At 39.5% G+C, this 18,033-nt stretch overlaps 1 protein-coding gene across 1 annotated transcript; it reads right to left on the bottom strand.

The window, feature by feature from the left end:
• Positions 1 to 797: 797 nt before the first annotated feature.
• LOC134301774 (monocarboxylate transporter 2-like) lies at positions 798 to 12,871 on the bottom strand. The gene is made up of 5 exons (XM_062986637.1): positions 12,682 to 12,871; positions 8,047 to 8,190; positions 5,631 to 5,870; positions 4,175 to 4,753; positions 798 to 1,233 (listed from the first exon to the last, which is right to left on the bottom strand). Exons 1-5 carry the CDS (start codon positions 12,830 to 12,832, stop codon positions 971 to 973), a joined length of 1,377 nt encoding a protein of 458 aa, XP_062842707.1. The 5' UTR covers positions 12,833 to 12,871; the 3' UTR covers positions 798 to 970.
• Between the last annotated feature and the right edge of the window lie 5,162 nt (positions 12,872 to 18,033).

The raw sequence follows: 18,033 nt of genomic DNA, 5'->3' as shown, positions 1-18,033 counted from the left end.
CACTCCATCATCACCGGCCCCTGGCACCGCCACACACACTCACACACACACACACACACACACACTCACACACACACACACTCACAAACATACACTCACACACAGTGCATTATAAATGTACATTAAATTACCTTACTTGCTCTACTCAGATGGGACCCACGCGGAGATGTGACTGATTAACCCAGGATCAAAAGTATTGGGACGCCCTTTCTACTTTTCTACTCATGTTTCGACCACAGCGCAATTACGTAAAGGAAATGATATGCTTTCAATTTTGCGGCGACAGTTTAGGGAAGGCCCTTTCCTGTCCCTGACCTCAGCCCTACCTAACAGCTTTGGAACGAACCGGAACATCAACTGAGACTTCTTTATGACCGAAATCAGCGCCCAGCCATCCGAATGCTGTCATCTTTGGACTGGATGGGCACAAATTCCCACACACAGACGTCCTTCTAAGTGTTGTGAAAGGCTTTTCAAAAATAGAGGCGTCTGCAAAACTCTGCGACTGGATTGTCAGGTTTCTCCTGTTGGGCCCTTGAGCAAGGCCCTTAACCCTCAATTTTTTTTGCATATCTCACCTCAGAATACAGGGTCAGCCACTGTACGGCCCCTGGAGCTCAAGGGCCCAACAGTCGCAAGGGTTACATAGCAGAGCCTGGATTCGAACCGTCAGTCTTCCGACTGAAAGCCCAAAGCTCCACCCACTGGGCTCCCACCGTCCCACAATTAACAATAACACAGAATTGGAAAGACACTCAACAAGAGTTTATTAAAAAAACAGAAATCTGACCGGCGTGAAAAACATAATAACGATTTTTTTATAGACAAACACAAATACGACATAAATATTTGAAGTATTACAATAATACAATTGGAATATGAATACCAGTGAGCTGTAACAGACCTGTGAAAATATATTTATCATACAGCACATTCAGAACGAACCTCCAGCCCAAATTCGGTTCCCGTTCTACACCGGGACGTCCTCTGCACCCGGTCTGACCACAAGAGTGCCGGACGTCTCCTGGTTCTGGTTTCCATCATCCTCTGCAATCTGGGTAAGTCTCTCACCCCCCTCACCCCCCTCACCCCTCTCACGGGCGAGGCGGGCAGCATCCTTGCGTCTGTAATTGTAGTAGTTCATGATGAAGAGGAAAATCCCAGCGGCCAGCATCACGCCGCCGCACATGTAGAACATGTAGCTGTAGTCGCCGAACATGTCCACCAGAGCGCCTGCACAGAAACGGCACACGTCACTGACTAGCCGCGTCACGCCCCCGAACAGGTTACAGCAGCGGTCGTGTGAACAATGTAAAGCTTATTTACATTGTATTCATTTGGCAAAGCTAACTTACATTTACTGGATGCTTACGTACATTTAACACATGCTATATCACATCTAGCGGATGCTAACTTTCATTTAACGAATGCTAACTTACTTTAGCGAATGCGAACTTACATTTAGCGGGTCCTTACTTACATTAGGGAATGCTATCTTACATTTAGCGGATGGTAACTTACATATAATGGATGCTAACTTATATTTAGCAAATGCTTACGGACATTTAGCAGACGCTAACATAGATACAGCGAATGTAATTTAGTTGTTCCCCCTTTTGACACTCGATCCGTTTGTGATGGGCTAGCATGTTTTACCGCTGCACCACCCCAGCACCTCGGCTTACAGTTTCAACTGAATACATTCTACACAATTAAGGGTTGAGGGCCTCGCCCTGGAGCCCGACAGTGGAAACCTGGAAGCTTTTATGGCAGCACAAGAACACAACCTTTATCAGGTGTTTTCCAGAAGCGTTTAGACGGCATGTTAGGTGCGTTGTACTAATGTTTTGCTAATTAATGTATCTAGTATAATGCTAACAATAATTTTTGCCTTTTGTTTGAGAAGTAAAGGACTCATTTCCCCTACGCAGATCATAATTTTTTACTAGTTCTTGCTTTATAAAAATAAATAACAGTGCCTAATTTTAGGTCTGCTATCATCACTTGAACATTTTTTAATCATTTTGTCAGCTAACACTCTCAAAAGTCCACAAACTTGTTGATGAAGCCTCGGTTAGATCATCCTGAATCATTTATCCAGCTGACGACGTGCCTACAGACCAACAGGTGGCAGCGCAGCGCCGGAGCACGACTCACAACTCCTAGTGCAGCCGAACCAATTAAAGGCCCGATCTTAACGAGCCCTTCTGTGAAGACGATGATCGGGGGAGGGGGGGCACACCGGGTTTCGGAGAGGGTGGGGGGGGGGCGTGTGTACCGTCCTCATTAATGCCCGGCGCTTGATTGGCGCGGCGGTAATTTCACTCCATCTGTCTGAGCGTCCTAATATTTTTGCATGTACTCATTGCTTAATGATCAAACAGGGCGTCTAATGAGTGAGGGGTCGAACCCAGATTCATTAAAAAAATGGCAAAGCGAAAGGCTAATTACTGCCGTTTTCTCACTCCTTCCTCGTTAAGGCCGACCCGAGGCGCCCGGGCGTGGCGTATAGAGTCGGCATAACGAGGGACACGCGGACGCGGGCGGACGAGGGAGGAGAGGCGGCACGCCGGCGCTTATTTACTCTATTAAACACGGCTCTTTGAACGCGGGATCGGCCGGGCGCGGATATTTCTGCCTCATTAAACCAGACGCAGGCCGGGTTGCCAAATATAAATCAAAACCCACCAAGAATAGAAGCGCCGTTAAGAACCGGAGTTGAAACAGCATGTGAGGATCATCAGCGCGCAGGTTTGGGTTCCAAAACTAAGTTGGAATGTTCTGTACTTTGTAATGAGGAACCAGAAGGGTGTGGCACTGCCGATGTCGGCGTATCTAGCACGCCGCACTAGCAGCTTAGCACTTGGCGGCCGTCAGGGACCGAAGACCGAAGACAGACAAGTGAGTGAGAAGCGCGAGGAGACTTCATTACGCCGGCGGCTCTTTCACTTTGGAAAAACGCGGCGTAATTCGGACCGAGAGGCGAATCCTCACGCGACCGCGCCGCTAAATAACCGTGACCAATTACGGCCTCGGCCCCGTAACACACACACACACGCGAGCGAATACACACGGCGCTAACATGCGCCGCCGAGGTGCCTCCCTCACCACCCATAATCCAATTCTGCTGAAATGTCCTACAGTAATGACACCCTGCGTGACACCCTGTGTTCTTCAATTAGTCACGCAGGCGCTGCAGAACGAGAACAAAGCCCGACCATTCGGTTCCATTTCTACTCACTCAGGCGTCTCAAAGCACCGTGAGCCTCTAACTTCAGCTTTTTATCAGTTAAAAGTACATTAAAACACACAGAAAACATGTTCCTAATAACAATTCTTATTTATTTATTATTATTTTCTCTTTAAATTCAGCTTGTTCGTTTTTAGAGGACTAAGTTTTATAAATTAAATTAGTTAATTTTTATTATTATTGTTCTATTATCAGGACGCTCAGTACTGCTGAGTTCAAATCTCAGAGGTGCTATCAGCCAGTCAGGTATGTGGACCAGATCCGATGTGGTGAAATTTTTTTATATTATTTTGTTAGTTGTTTGTTATTATTATTATATTATTATTTTTTATTCTTGTTATATTATTATTACTTTATTTATTTTTTATTATTAATTTTATTGTTATTATTAATGTAGTTGTTATTATTATATTATTATTATTTTGTTTATTAATTAATATTGGTATTATTATTATTATTATTTTATTTATTTATTTATTATTATTGGTATTATTATTATTTTATTATTGTTGCTATTATTATTATTATTAATGTATTATTATTAATACTATTATTACTATTATTATTATTGTTATTATTATTATTATTAATATTATTGTTAGTATTATTATTATTATTGTTAGTGTATTATTATTGTTATTATTATTATTATTGTTATTATTATTATTATTAATATTATTATTATTAATAATAATTATAGTCAAATATGATGGTGAGATGTAATCCAATAACCACCTCACTCAGGTCTGCCATGAATGAGAAACATGCATCGCTGTCCACAGTCGAGTAAGCTTTATATTGCTATGATCTTAGAGGCTTAGTTTCAGCTAGGAATAAAACCTATTTTGCAATAATGCCAGTGTATTAAATCATTGCCCGCCTTTACCTGCCACCAGTACACACAACACACGCCATTAAACTCACCTGCAATGGGCGGCCCCAGCAGAACGGGGCAGCCCTCGAAGATGGTGACGAGCCCCACGGCGCTGGAGAACCTGCTCGGCCCCACCACGTCCATGAGGCACTCGAAGAGCAAAGCGCACACCATACCGTACACCACTCCATAACACACCGCGTACACCACCAGCCCCCAGTAACCCGACGCCAGCGGGCACAGCAGGTGGCACACCCCGTTATAGGTAATCGCGAAGCTGAAGAGATACTGGATCCTGGGCCGGACGCGGGCGGTGTTGGCGAGGAGTCCGGTCCCGGGCCTGGCGATCATGTCGACGAGAGCCAGCACCGACAGCAGGCTGGCGGCCGAATACTCGTCCACGCCGCGGTTCTTGGCGTACGCCGCCAGGAAGATCATGGGGGCGAAGAAGCCGAAGAACATCAGCATGTTTCCCACCAGGTAGATGATGAAGCCGCGGTGGCGGAACAGAGACAGGTCCATGAAGACGCTCATGCTGTCCAAGCATCTCCTTCTCGACCTGGACTGGTCCTCGATTTCATCTTCATTAGAGTCTGGTTTTGGTTTCGTGGTGCCATTTGTCTCTGGATCTGCTTTAGCGCCACCTGCTGGGTAAAAAATATGTAGATTTGTTAGTGTTTTTTTAATGCAAGTTTTTTAAGAAACTATGGTGGCACTCTGGTCAGATTCTGAGTCTGTCGACTAGTCTGTGACTCTCCTTGGCTTGCAAACGGGTCAATTAAAGCCAGGGGGCGCTATAGTGCACATAAGTGATGAGTAGATTAATCAGATCAAACAAATATTTGGTTATGACAATATTCATGTACTTATATCATTTAGGATGAGCTTTAAATATCTGAGAGCTTTTTAACTTGGCGCTTTTAACTGCTGGAGCAGCTTGTTTGTTTATTTTCCTACTTCCTTTGCCATTTGGAATTTCTCTGAAATCCCGAATTGGTGTAAAAACCTGATTAACATGTTGATGTTGTTATTATTGTTATTATTATTATTAATAAAAAAATTTATTGTTATTATTGTTATTGTTATTGTTATTATTGTTATTATTATTATTATTTTATTGTTATTATTATTATTATTATTTTATTATTATTTTGTTATTATTATTATATTTTTTTATTATTTTTATTATTATTATTATTATTATGTTAATATAATTATTATTATTATTATGTTATTATAAATATTATTATTATTCTATTGATTATTATTTTATTATCATTATTATATTTTTATTGTTTTTTATAATTATGTTATTATTATTATAATTTTTTTTATGATTATAATTTTTATTATTGTTATTATTATTATGTTATTATTATTATGTTGTTATTATTACTATTATTATTTTTTTATTTATTTTTTTAAACATTATTTTTCATTATTATTATTATTATTATTGTTGTTATTATTATTTTTGTTATTATAATTATTATTACTTTTCCTCACCGTTTCTCAAAGGTCTCATCAGCGCTCCGGCGACGCAGCAGTTCAGCAGCATGGCTCCGAGGATGAAGAACGCTCCCCTCCATCCGAAACGATCGAACAGGAACTGGTTCAGCGGTGCCAGCGTGCTCAGGAACACCGGGCTTCCCGCCATAGCCAAACCGTTAGCAATGGGTCTCCTGGCCTGGAAGTACTTCCCGATGATGGTCAGAGACGGCTGGAGGTTGAAGGAGAGTCCCAGACCTGCGGGAAACGGAGACGGAAGTGAACGCGAGCTTCGTTTTCAATTAAGAGCCAATCCCGCTCCGTCTCATTTCACGCCGCCCGCTAAAAACCCATTAACACGTCCTAAAGTAACGTCTCCACTGATTCTGCCAGCCGAATGCTAATAAATTAAAGCCTCTTTGCCAAAGAAAATTTAATTTAACGCTGATTTTCAAACCGAGCGGCTCATTTACCCAGATGGAGAGATCTAACTGATCTAACTGTCCACAGTGTTCAGAAATGTATACTTTACATATATCGACCGTTTCTAATTTATCCAAGCAGCTCAGAACATGTTTATAGATCCAGTTCATTCATTCAGCTCGTTTTTGTATGATTTACCACAGCTTAGGCCTGGTCAGGGTCACAGTGGGTCTGATTTATTGTCCGAGAGGCAGGAAACACCCCGGGTGGGTCGCCAGTCCATCACAGGGCACTTTGGATTAAACCATAGCACCCAGAGAAGAGAACTAATTCCAATCCTGTACTCCAGTCATTCTTAACCACTTAATTTGCTCCTGTGTGAGGCCAGAGCCCGTGTGGACCCACCGGTGGCACTAAGCGACCTGTATATTAAACACAAAACAAAAAGAAAGAAGCCAAGAGAGCCGAGGTGAGTATCGGTGCCCAGTCCATCCACACATAAATCCTCCACGGCAGACTGACGCTGGGTAATGAGGCTCGCTGGGCGATCTCACCGGGCAACCGGCCTGGCATGAACAATCCTCCCCTCAGTGGAACAAGCCAGCAGAACACAGACTTAATTACACCCACAGAGAGGCGCTGAGAAAAGGGTTTGTACAATCACAATTCACCGTGTTTCCGGTAAATAATCAGCTTTTTTAATCTGATGGAGATTTTTACATCCATCAAAACATAAACAACTATACAAGCTTGGTTGGCAAATGATACATGAAGAGACATGTAATTATGCGGAAAAATGAAATATGTGAATAGGTTAGTATAAAAGTAGACAGGTAGGTAAATAGGTAGTTTGTAAGGTAAATGTTAAGGTTATTAGAAGGCTAACAGTGAAGGTGGTATGTATAAAGGTCAGAGGAAAGTTAGGAAGGTAGGAAGAAAGAATGAAGACTGGGGGTGACGAAAGATGGAACTAATGTGGGTGTAAGAAAGGGAAGGATGCAAGCAAGGAAGAAAGGAAGGAGGAATGGATGGATGGATGTTATAAGTATGGATGGATGGATGGGTATATAGATGGATGGATGGAAGGATTATATTTAGCTACAGTAAGACTTCTGGTAAGTTGGCATGTAGGTAAGAAGAAGATGGGTTATCAAGAAAACAAAAAAAAGAAGAAATGAAGCCACATGCACAAACTAAAAGGTATAAAGGTTGGTAGGTTGGTAGGTAGGTGGGTGGAAGGCTTTGTCATGAGAAGTATAAAGGAAGGAAGGATCATGATTAGTATTAACAGAAAGACATCAGGTAAGATAGCATGTAGGAGGGAGAAAGATGGGTTATCAAGGAAAAAAGAAAGGAAGTCGACATGTACAAACTAAAAGGTATATAAGGGTTGGTGGGTTGGTAGGTAGGAAGGTAGGTTTAAAGGTAAGTGTTGTAAGTAGAAGAGCAGGTAGAAAATGGTAAGAAGAACAAAAGGTGGGTGGAAAGTAAGACGGAAAGGAAGCTTAGTAGAAAGAAATGAAGGAATAAGTTCATAGTTGGGTTGGTAACTGTAAGGTAGAAGGTTTGTGGTTTAAGGACGACAACAAGGCAAAAAAAAATGCAAGGAAAAATGAGCAAATGACAGTTTTAGCTTTTTGCCGAGGTGTGACCCTCTAAGTATGAATCTCTAACTGCTCTCCAGGACTCCCACGGCACAGAGACAGTAAACAAACGGACCTCAGGTCCTCCCTAAACACAACCCAATTACACACACTCCAGAGAGCTTAACTACAGAACCCAGATGGACCGAGTCCTAGCAGAGAGACTCCTAATGAGTCTTCGCTGCTCTAGGCGAGATCCTCAGGATGGGCTAATCCAGCGTAATTGTGTTAGCTAATCATGCACGTGCCAACATCCCGGCTAATGAATTAGCCTGCCAAGAGCAACCACTCAACATCAACATTGACGAGATTCATAAAACGAGGGGGGCATTTCGAGCAGGACGGGCACTGAGTGAGGGTCAGGGTACCTCCGATGATGCCGATCAGGAGGTACAGGTGTGTGATGGTGCTGCTGTATGAAGCCGCCACCATAGACACGCTGCACATGAGTCCTCCGGTAATGACCACAGGTCTGCTGCCATATCGGTTCACCAGCACGCTGCTCACCGGACCTACAGACAGGAGAAACAATACAAATAATCTTAATTATTAATGCAAACGCCCAAATATCACATTCTAAATCATATCCAGCACTGATGTAGGCGGTGGCTCCATGGGTAGCACTGTTGCCTCATAGCAAGAAGGTCCTGGGTTCGAGCCCCAGGCAGGGCGGTTCGGGTCCTTTCTGTGCGGAGTTTGCATTCTCCCTGTGTCCTGTGGGTTTCCTCCAGGAGCTCAGGTTTCCTCCCACAGTGTGTGTGTGTATGTGTGGTTGCCCTGCGATGGGCTAGCGTTACTCTGTGCCTTGCGCCCATTGAAAGCTGGGATGAGCTCCAGCACTCCCCCACGACCCTAACTGGATAAGCGGTTAAGAAAGTGAGTGAGTAATAAAATTGGTGGCAATCTGGTCCCACTGTGGTTTACAAGATGTAACATAAAGCCTCCACAAGGGGGCACTCGTGTACAAGTTCATTTTGTGAAATTTGTCGATTTTATTATTATTATTTTTCTCTGGGACCCATTTTTTTGGCTCATGACCCACCCAAGAGGCAGAAATGTTTAAATTCTCTGATACGTTTGGCTAGAAAGATTAGACGACTGCGTGATTTAATGCACATGTGGCTGAACTGGTGTAAGACGCTAATCTTAGCAGAAAAGACGAGGTGTCCACACCGTTAAAAGTAGCCGCGGAAAGAGAGAAAGCTACACAGATCAGCCGACAGCGGAAAGAAAATGAGAAATGACGGGTGGATTGATGGTATTTGCATATTTTGATGAGAACTGAAGCTTTTCTTTAGTGGAATTACACCCGAAAAGCAGAGGAAGCGGCCTGGCTGTTTATCTCGCCTCGTCTCCCAGTTTAGAGCAAACACCTTTGATGATACCTATTAGATTAGAGTCACGTTTCGTATTACTTTGATCTCCACGTAAAACAACCGAGCGGAGAGAAAATTATCAACCGAATTATCCACATCAATCAGCCGGATGAGTCTCTCTCTCCTTACCTCCGAGTCTCTACAGAGTGAATTTAACAACCAAAATGTTAAAAGGCCGACTCATTACCTCAAAAATACACTCCCCTAAACGAGGTCTTACACACCAACAAGAAAAATCTGTGCACAATCCCGGTTTGATTCAGAAGGTCGGCAGGTTCGCAGACGTCTGCAGTAATCACATGTTTACATCCACAGCACTGGTCAGTCGAATAAAAACCTCACCAGAACCAATCACGATTCAACATGTGACAGGATTGTGACCGTCGTCGAGCACTAATGTGTAAACGAGCACATCCGGGGAACCAGAACATCACACCAAGGTCCCGACATTAATAATTAGATTCATAATCCAGCACAGACACATGTAACACCGTCTCAGTGGAGTAATCACACTACAGTCATCAGTGTGTGTTCTAATGATGATCCCATAATGCACCACAAAGTCAACAAACTTCATACCGCTACGTCCTTCATAATTTATATTTATTATTATTATTATTTATATTATTAATATTATTATTACTACTGTTATTATTATTACTACTGTTATTTATATTATTATTATTATCATTTATATTATTGTTATTATTATTATTATTACTGTTATTATTATTACTACTGTTATTGTTGTTATTTTTATTTATATTATATTATTATTATTTTATTATTATTATTATTATTATTGTTATTATTGTTCTTATTATTGTTATTAATTATTTATATTATTTCTTTATTATTGTTGTAATTGTTGTTATTATTATTATCACTGTTATTATTTTTTATTATTGTATTAATAATAATATAATAATAATTATTATTATTTTAATTATTATTATTATTGCTATTATTTTTATTATTGTTATTATAAATAATATTATAATTATTATTGTTGTTCTTGTTGTTATTCTTTTTCTTATTATTAGTATTATTATTGCTATATTTTTATTATTATTGTATATACATCTACACGCGTACAGTACAATGAAAATCTTTATTTGCATCTCAGCTTGTTGGGAAGCTGGGGTCAGAGTGCAGGGAGCTGTGAGGGATAGGGGCCTTGCTCAAGGGCCCAACAGTGGCTCCTTACCAACTGTTTGCCATCCTATAATAAAAACATCACTAACATTATCAGTAAGAGCTTTAATACAGTATATAGACTGTGTTATTATTATTTTATTGGCATGTTCGGTTAGCGCTACCGACTCTATTACATTAACATAAGTTCTTTACGTTATGCTGTTTTTAATCTATAAAGTATAAAGTAGGTTGATGTTAAACTTTGTGGTGTGTTTTATATTTTGATGAGACGTTATAAGCTTGTAGGTTATCGGTTTAACCACTAAACTAACGACGGTCAGATCACGCTTAGAAGAAAATATATTTCTGGTTGAACTTTACTGATCATGTTGATTAGTTTTAGCAGCTCCATCCACACTGGTTTAACCTGAGGACAGAAATGAGTTTCTGTTTCTTTTATATTATCTAACTTCAGCACCTCTGATCTGAGTCTGTGTAAAATTTGAGGTTTAAAGTTAAAACATTTCAGCAGAATCAGCCGAACACCCGGACAGATCATCATTCATTAAGGTGACGTTTCCTCAGGAGACGCATCCTGATCTCCTAAAATCCCTCTCGCCTAAAGAAGATGGGGGTCATCACACACGCTACGGTTCCCACCGGGACGGCCCATGAAGGGGAAAACGCGCCGGGCCGGGCCGTGATGAATCTGTGCTGTCGTTCTTCCGGGGCGTGCGGGGTGACATTGGGAACGGAGCCAAGGGCGATATGATGAAGGCCGCGGCGTCACCGTTACACACGGGAACGTTCTCTGTTAATGATGATGTTCTCTAAAAGCCCGGAACTCTGCACCTTTATCCCGCTTTCAGGAACTATTTTTAATGTGAGTGCAACAGTGATCACAGAGACATTACAGCTGATCTATCAGCACTAATCCTGCGATCCCTGATTTCTTCCTGCGACATTTACATTTATTTCTGATCTCGACGTGCTCTTTCATGTGCTGCTTTTATTTCATCACGTTACATTAACATCATGATTACTTTTACATAACTGTGTGGAAACACTGAGTCCTTCACATTCTCCTGAATAAAACCCCCCAAATCAGTGATATAGGTTGATATAATGTGTTATTAATGCATTATGACACTGTTTATGAAAGTTTCTAAACTATTTTAAAATTGTTGTTTTTCAGAATTTTAGGAAACTTAAACTTTCTATATTTTCTCACTTTCTTACCAGCATTATTTTTCTCTTTTTGTACGTATTTACCCCACAAATTACTCCAATTCTTACTTTATTTTTCACCTTAGTTATACCACGTAATCTTTTATTTTTACTACTTGTTTTACTTAAACAAATTATGCACTTTTCTTAGAGACTATAATTACATTCTTTACTTACATTTTTATTTATTCTTTATTTAAATTCTTCCCTTTACTGACTTACATTCTTACATTTTTATTTACTTTCTTTACTTAAATTCTTTACTTAATTTCTTAACTTACATTTTTATTTATGCTTTACTTAACTTCTTTATTGTATTGACTTTCTTTACTTGAATTCTTTACTTACATTTTTACTTAAAATCTTTACATACATTCTTACATTATTTACTTAATTTCTTTATTTACATTCTTCATTTATATTCCTTACTTACATTTTTATTTATTCCTTACTTCTTTGTTGACTTTCTTTACTTAAATTCTTTATTTAGATTTTTACTTAAATTCTTTACCTAAATTCTTCCTTTCCATTTTTTTATTCTTTACTTAACATATTTATTGACTTTCTTTACTTGAATTCTTTACTTATATTTTAATTTAAGTTATTTACTTAAATTCTTTACTTACATTTTTATTTAAATTATTTACTTAAATTCTTTACCTATTCTTTCCTTACATTTTTATTTCTTCTTTAACTTCTTTCTTCTTTATTGACTTTCTTTACTTAAATTCTTTACTCAAATACTTTCATTCTTTACTTTAATTCTTTACTAAACCTCTTTACATAATTGTTAACTTAAATTATTTACTTAAACTCTTTAACTAGTTAAATTATTTACTTACATTCTTAACTGCTTTCATTTATTTTTACTTCATATTATTACTTACACTTTTTTATTTACTTATATTCTTTATTTTGATGTATTACACATAAATTACTTTACTTGCATTAATGACTTTATTTAGGTTTATTACTTCCATCTTTGTTCACATTTTTATTTTTTCTCTGATTTTTAAATCTTTATCCTCAAATTTTGTTTATTCCTTACTTTACTCACTAAGCTTAATTTAATCTTCTTATTTATCCTACATAAACATCCCAGATCTTCTCCTCTCTGACCGCCAGCTTCCTCCTCATTAACTCGCTGTATTTATCACATCACACAGTCTGTAATCCAGGCTTTAAAAACACAAACGTACCACCAGAGCCGGCGGAATTCAACACAACTACACAACATAATAAAACACACGAGGAGCCTCTTACCTCCGGCGTACATCATGGCCAGCATGATGGAGGAGACCCAGGCGATCTGGCTGTAGGAGACGCCGAAGTGACGCCGAATCTCCTTGTAGTAGATGGTCAGGGCTTTGGGGAAGGCGTAGGAGAAACCGATGGAGATGAAGGCTCCGAACATCACCACCCAGCCCCAGCCGCCATCCGGAGGCCTGGAGCCCGACGCCGAGGCCATGAGCGCTCAGGGAGAGAGGAACCGAGTACGACTAAAACCAGGGTCGAGGGGGAAAGATCGAGAAATGTGGTCGCCGGGAAGAGGAGCCGGTCATTCCTGTTCATTTTAACCTCTACACCATCACTGAGTCAATCAGTGACTGACAATGCCACTCAAAAGCATGTGACGCCGGGATATTAGCGCTGATTAACGGGCTGATAACGAGCCACACACATCAAACTAATACAAACCAGGAATTAACACCCACCTTCAGTTTTAATCTCACTGAAGATCTGTACAACTCAGTTTATTTTATTATTTCATTCAAATAATCCTCCTTAGTAAATAAACCACAATTTTATTTATTCATTTATTTATTTACTGTCTGTTTCACCACTGCTTTATCCTGGTCAGGGTTGCAGTGTTTTTGATTCATTGGGCAAAAAACAAAAATACTAAAATACATCTATATACATGTAAAAATATAAAGTATACATATACAAAGCACACAATAACTACAGGTGTTCTTTATCATTTACTGAGCTTCATCACAAAGTTGTAGACGGGGGTTGAGGTCACATCTCTCAGAACGTCGTATCTACGTTTCAGCATTAAGATCCTCTTTAGCAGAACTGAAGCACCGAAAAACAGATCCAGACCACCGTTCATTTGCCACCATCAAGTCGCCACCTGGCAAATCCAAACTCATCCGTCAGACCCCTGGCGTCGGTCCTGATGAAATTAGGCTCGCGTGCCAGTCCATGACACTCCTGGTGAAGCATTTTCATGCTAATGTGGCTTCTGGTGGCAGTTTTGGAACCCATAAAGAGGCGCTTGGGCACCTGGCGGTTCTGTTCTGTGAGCTAATGCGGATTTTACTGGCACTGAAGACACCAAAAGATGATTCTACAATATTAAATCTATAAATATAAACACCATTCAATACTTTCTTTCAAGTTTTATAGGATTTTCAGATGTGACCTATATGTATTTATATTTACTTGATCTTCTATTGCCTTTACACTGATAAGGGCAAGTGTATAGAATTGTATGTGTATAGAATTAGCACTGCACGGCAAATTTTAACAGTTATTTTATAAACAACACTGTATAGTTTCAGGTTTAATGATTTAAGTCTGATGCACAGAGACTTAAGAATAGGAAACTTTGCTTTATGTGCTTCTGTTTGTGGTTAATGAAACTAAACGTACATATATAAGGACTGTCCACATGCTTCAGGACGTGTCCTATATATATTTTATATATACATATATATATATATATATATAAAAATCTGTACTGATCAAAACCAAAATATAAAAAATAAATACAGTGGAACCTTGATTTAACGGAAAACAAAATCTAAAAAACCGAATGTCCGGTCGCACCGAGACCAGTAGTTCAGTAATTGTCCACTAGCCGGCACTCGTCTCTGTTTACATGACTGATAGGCTTTATTTTGTCGGGAGGCTCACTTCATTCTCGCCCTTTTACGCTTCATTTTTGCAAGTTCTAGTGCTTAGTTTTGCACCAACACAGCTCCAGTAACCCCCACTATACCATCACAGCAAAACAAACCTCCTCCACCACACAAGGTAAGTTTTACATGACATATTTACTTCTCTATTTGTTGTTTTTTACCATTGATCATATGTGCTTGTTTAGCACTTTTGTGGACCTCAGTGCTGCGTTTTTATATATTTTCCCACCCCCTGAATAAAAAAACCTCGCCGTTTTGGACAATCGTATCTTACGGACCAGTGCGGCCCCCCTGGTTCCACTGTATACACATCAGGATATATCAGGACAACACGTGTTGTAGTAAGCATTTTATTTCAAACTATGTGCAATGTGAATTTCACAGTAGAGATCAAACATATATTTAGCGAACTCTCATACCACACAGCCGAACAGAGACACGCGCGATCCGAACGTCAAATCAAACAAAACCGAAGGGAAAAAAACCTGCTGTGTATAAACTGTTTAAAGTCCTCTTTAAGGGGACGGCTGGTGTTACTGTCCGTAATGCTTTGAGTTCTGTAATGTAAGTAATGTCATAATTCTGGGGTAAAATCATAAACAAAGAGGTATAAATAAACAAGAGAAAGAAAGATGCCTATCATGCACGTCTAGGGTTAAAAAGAAAATAAAAACTCCAAATTCCGAAAGGGAAAAAAAACAAAAAAAACAACTAAATCACACCAATTATTATTATTATTATTATTATTAAAGTAAAAAAAAAAGAAAAAGGTAATAAAATCCTGCTTAAAAAACTGTGCAAGTACAGCAAATGTTACAGTATAGTACACAAATATCAAACCATAGACAACGAGTCAATTACAGTACTGGTAAGAGTAAATAATCCTGAGAATGGTCCGGTTCTGTTCTCCTGCAAATGAGCCTCGTCGCCAGCTATTGCACCGTTATGTTTGTTCAGCTTTAATCCGTCCACAAAATGAAAGAAAGCCTTTAAAAAATCCAAGTTGAACGTCTTTACGTCCCCCAAAGTCGCCGCCTTCGTCTGCTGGTGGGTTCCGAGTCCGGTCCGGAAATGGCTTTGCCAGGTTTGCGTGTGAGGAAGAGACGAGAGAGGGAATGTAGTGCAAGAACGGGATTCGGTACAACACAGCAAACCTGCACTGATAATAAATCAATAAAATTAGACGTCAGATAAGACCGAGCGGCCGCTGAATGTTTCTGTACAAGATTGTCAAAATAAAGCAGCACTGAGGAACTCCAAACTCGTCGAGATGGACGGACGGTCGGTCGAATGGAAACGGGGTTTCCGAAGCGTCACCTTGATGGGAAAATCTATTCAAATCGAGCACAACATCATCAAATTGATTTACATTTCATTCAATTAGATTTATTATTCATTTGATTGGCGTCCGTTCTACATAAAACTGATCCAGCATGATGCAAAAGTTTGTGCACCCCTAGACATTTTAATGCACAGTTTGTTTATTTGCATGAACTTAACATATTTTCAAGTCCGTTTCCCCCTTAATAAGTAATGCATAAAAGTTATGTTATAATGCATCTGTAAACAATGTGTTCAGCGAAAATGAATCAAATCTGAGCCGGGGGTGCATTCATTTTCGCATAAGGCTGCGTGAATTACCATTAGGGCTGTTAATAATGAAGCAAGCGACTGAAAAGCGACGGATATGCGATCGTCTGCATCTATGTAATGCTTTTAGACCTAAGACTCTGACGTTTTTCATATTTTTACCAGGGTTTTCTTTACCAGGCAGCTTCCTTTATCACTACTGTACTACAAACTATCATTACAGCCTGAAAATGACTGCTATTATAATTATCGAGCCCAATCACCAACTTCAATCTCATAGTTAGCTTTTCTGTCTTCAGTGTTAATTGTAACTCGTGATCAAACACTGATGCTTTCAGTTATCACGACAGATTTCCAAAAAACGAGAGAGGTGCACGGGTCTGAATATCACACAACGATAAGCGGATCAACATCCCAATGATGTTCGGGAGGATCGAATTGATGTCAAGTAATACAGTAATGCTATGCTGTTCGAAAACATCGCTTAATAAATAGTTTGTTTGATTGAGGCATTTGGAGAACGTGTTCCAATTGGTTTATATATACTGGAACTGGTACACTAACAGCTCCCGAGTTCCAGTCTGACCCTAAAATGAGCAGTTTGATGCGTTTGCCATCAGTCGAGTCTCTTTTAATGCACACATTTAGCTTATTAGGATTTTAAAGCCACATTTAACACACGAGTGTCATTTTATGGCTTCAGCTTTGCTGACTTAAAACTCTGGGGTGCGTTTGATTTTTTACCAGGCTGCATCCTTTATTACTACGGTACTACAAACTATCATTACAGCGTCGATTTCGGGATGTGTTTTATTGTTTTTTTCACAAGTTCCAGTCTCTGACCCTAAAATGAGTAGTTTGATGCATTTGCCATCAGTCGAGTCTCTTTTAACGCACCTATTTAGCTTATCAGCACATCTGTGTTTGGGTTTTATTTATTACTTATTAATTTATTAGGATTTTAATGCCACGTTTAACACTTACGTGTCATTTTATTGCTCAGCCTTTATTCTGTACATACTAATAAACTAAACGTGCAGCTTTGCTGACACAAAACTCGGGGATGTGTTTGATTTTTTTTACCAGGCTGCATCCTTTATTACTACGGTACTACAAACTATCATTACAGCTTCAATTTGGGGATGTGTTTTATGTTTGTTCCCAGGTTCCAGTCTCTGACCCTTAAATGAGTAGTTTGATGCGTCTGTGATCAGTCGAGTCCCTTTTAATGCGCCTATTTAGCTTATCAGGACGTTGCATGTTTGGGTTTTATTTATTACTTATTAATTTATTAGGATTTTAATACCACGTTTAACACTTACGTGTCATTTTATCGCTCAGCCTTTATTCTGTACATACTAATAAACTAAATGTTCAGCTTTGCTGACTTAAAACTCTGAGATGTTTTATTTTTTTTACCAGGCTGCATCGTTTATTACTGTACTACAAACTATCATTACAGCTCCGATTTAGGGATGTGATGCATTTGCCATCAGTCGAGTCTCTTTTACAGCACCCATTTAGCTTATCAGGACGTCGTACGTTTGGGTTTTATTTATTTATTTACTTATTAGGATTTTAATGCTCTATTTAACACGTACGTGTCACTTTATGGCAAGATAGGTATTACATTTCTGCTTGTTCATTTTATCCTGTCCGTACGTTTGGGATAAATAATGCTAGCTGCAATTTTCCGTGCTAAAAATAGGTTTTTATAGACAAACTGTCCATCCCTAACTACCGCATATAAAATGGCATCGATTCCGAGCCCTGACAGGACCACAGAGATGGCACGAGGAAGCCAGATTCACAGGCCTACGAACAATTCCATCCTTAAAAAGCAAAACGCCCGAAGCCAAAGAACGAAGCTCAGACAGCCACTGGGATCAATCGTGTAATCGACTACACTGATCCAGCACCACTCTCCAATATGGAGACGAGTAGAGACGAGTACGACGCTGTGATCTCGCCCAAGCTTCAGCCAGTGATGCAAGACTGCCTCCCCAAATACATAAATATAATGAAAGATCAGCTTGACAGATGAGTGTGAGCTTATATGAGGTTGTTTTTTGTTCTAATTCCTGAAGGTTTGAGGATT

This window comes from Trichomycterus rosablanca, chromosome 24, assembly GCF_030014385.1.
Source record: "Trichomycterus rosablanca isolate fTriRos1 chromosome 24, fTriRos1.hap1, whole genome shotgun sequence".
NCBI classification, from domain to species: Eukaryota; Metazoa; Chordata; class Actinopteri; order Siluriformes; family Trichomycteridae; genus Trichomycterus; species Trichomycterus rosablanca.
Note: the sequence above shows the minus strand (reverse complement) of the source record. Positions and strands in the feature narration are given on the sequence as shown.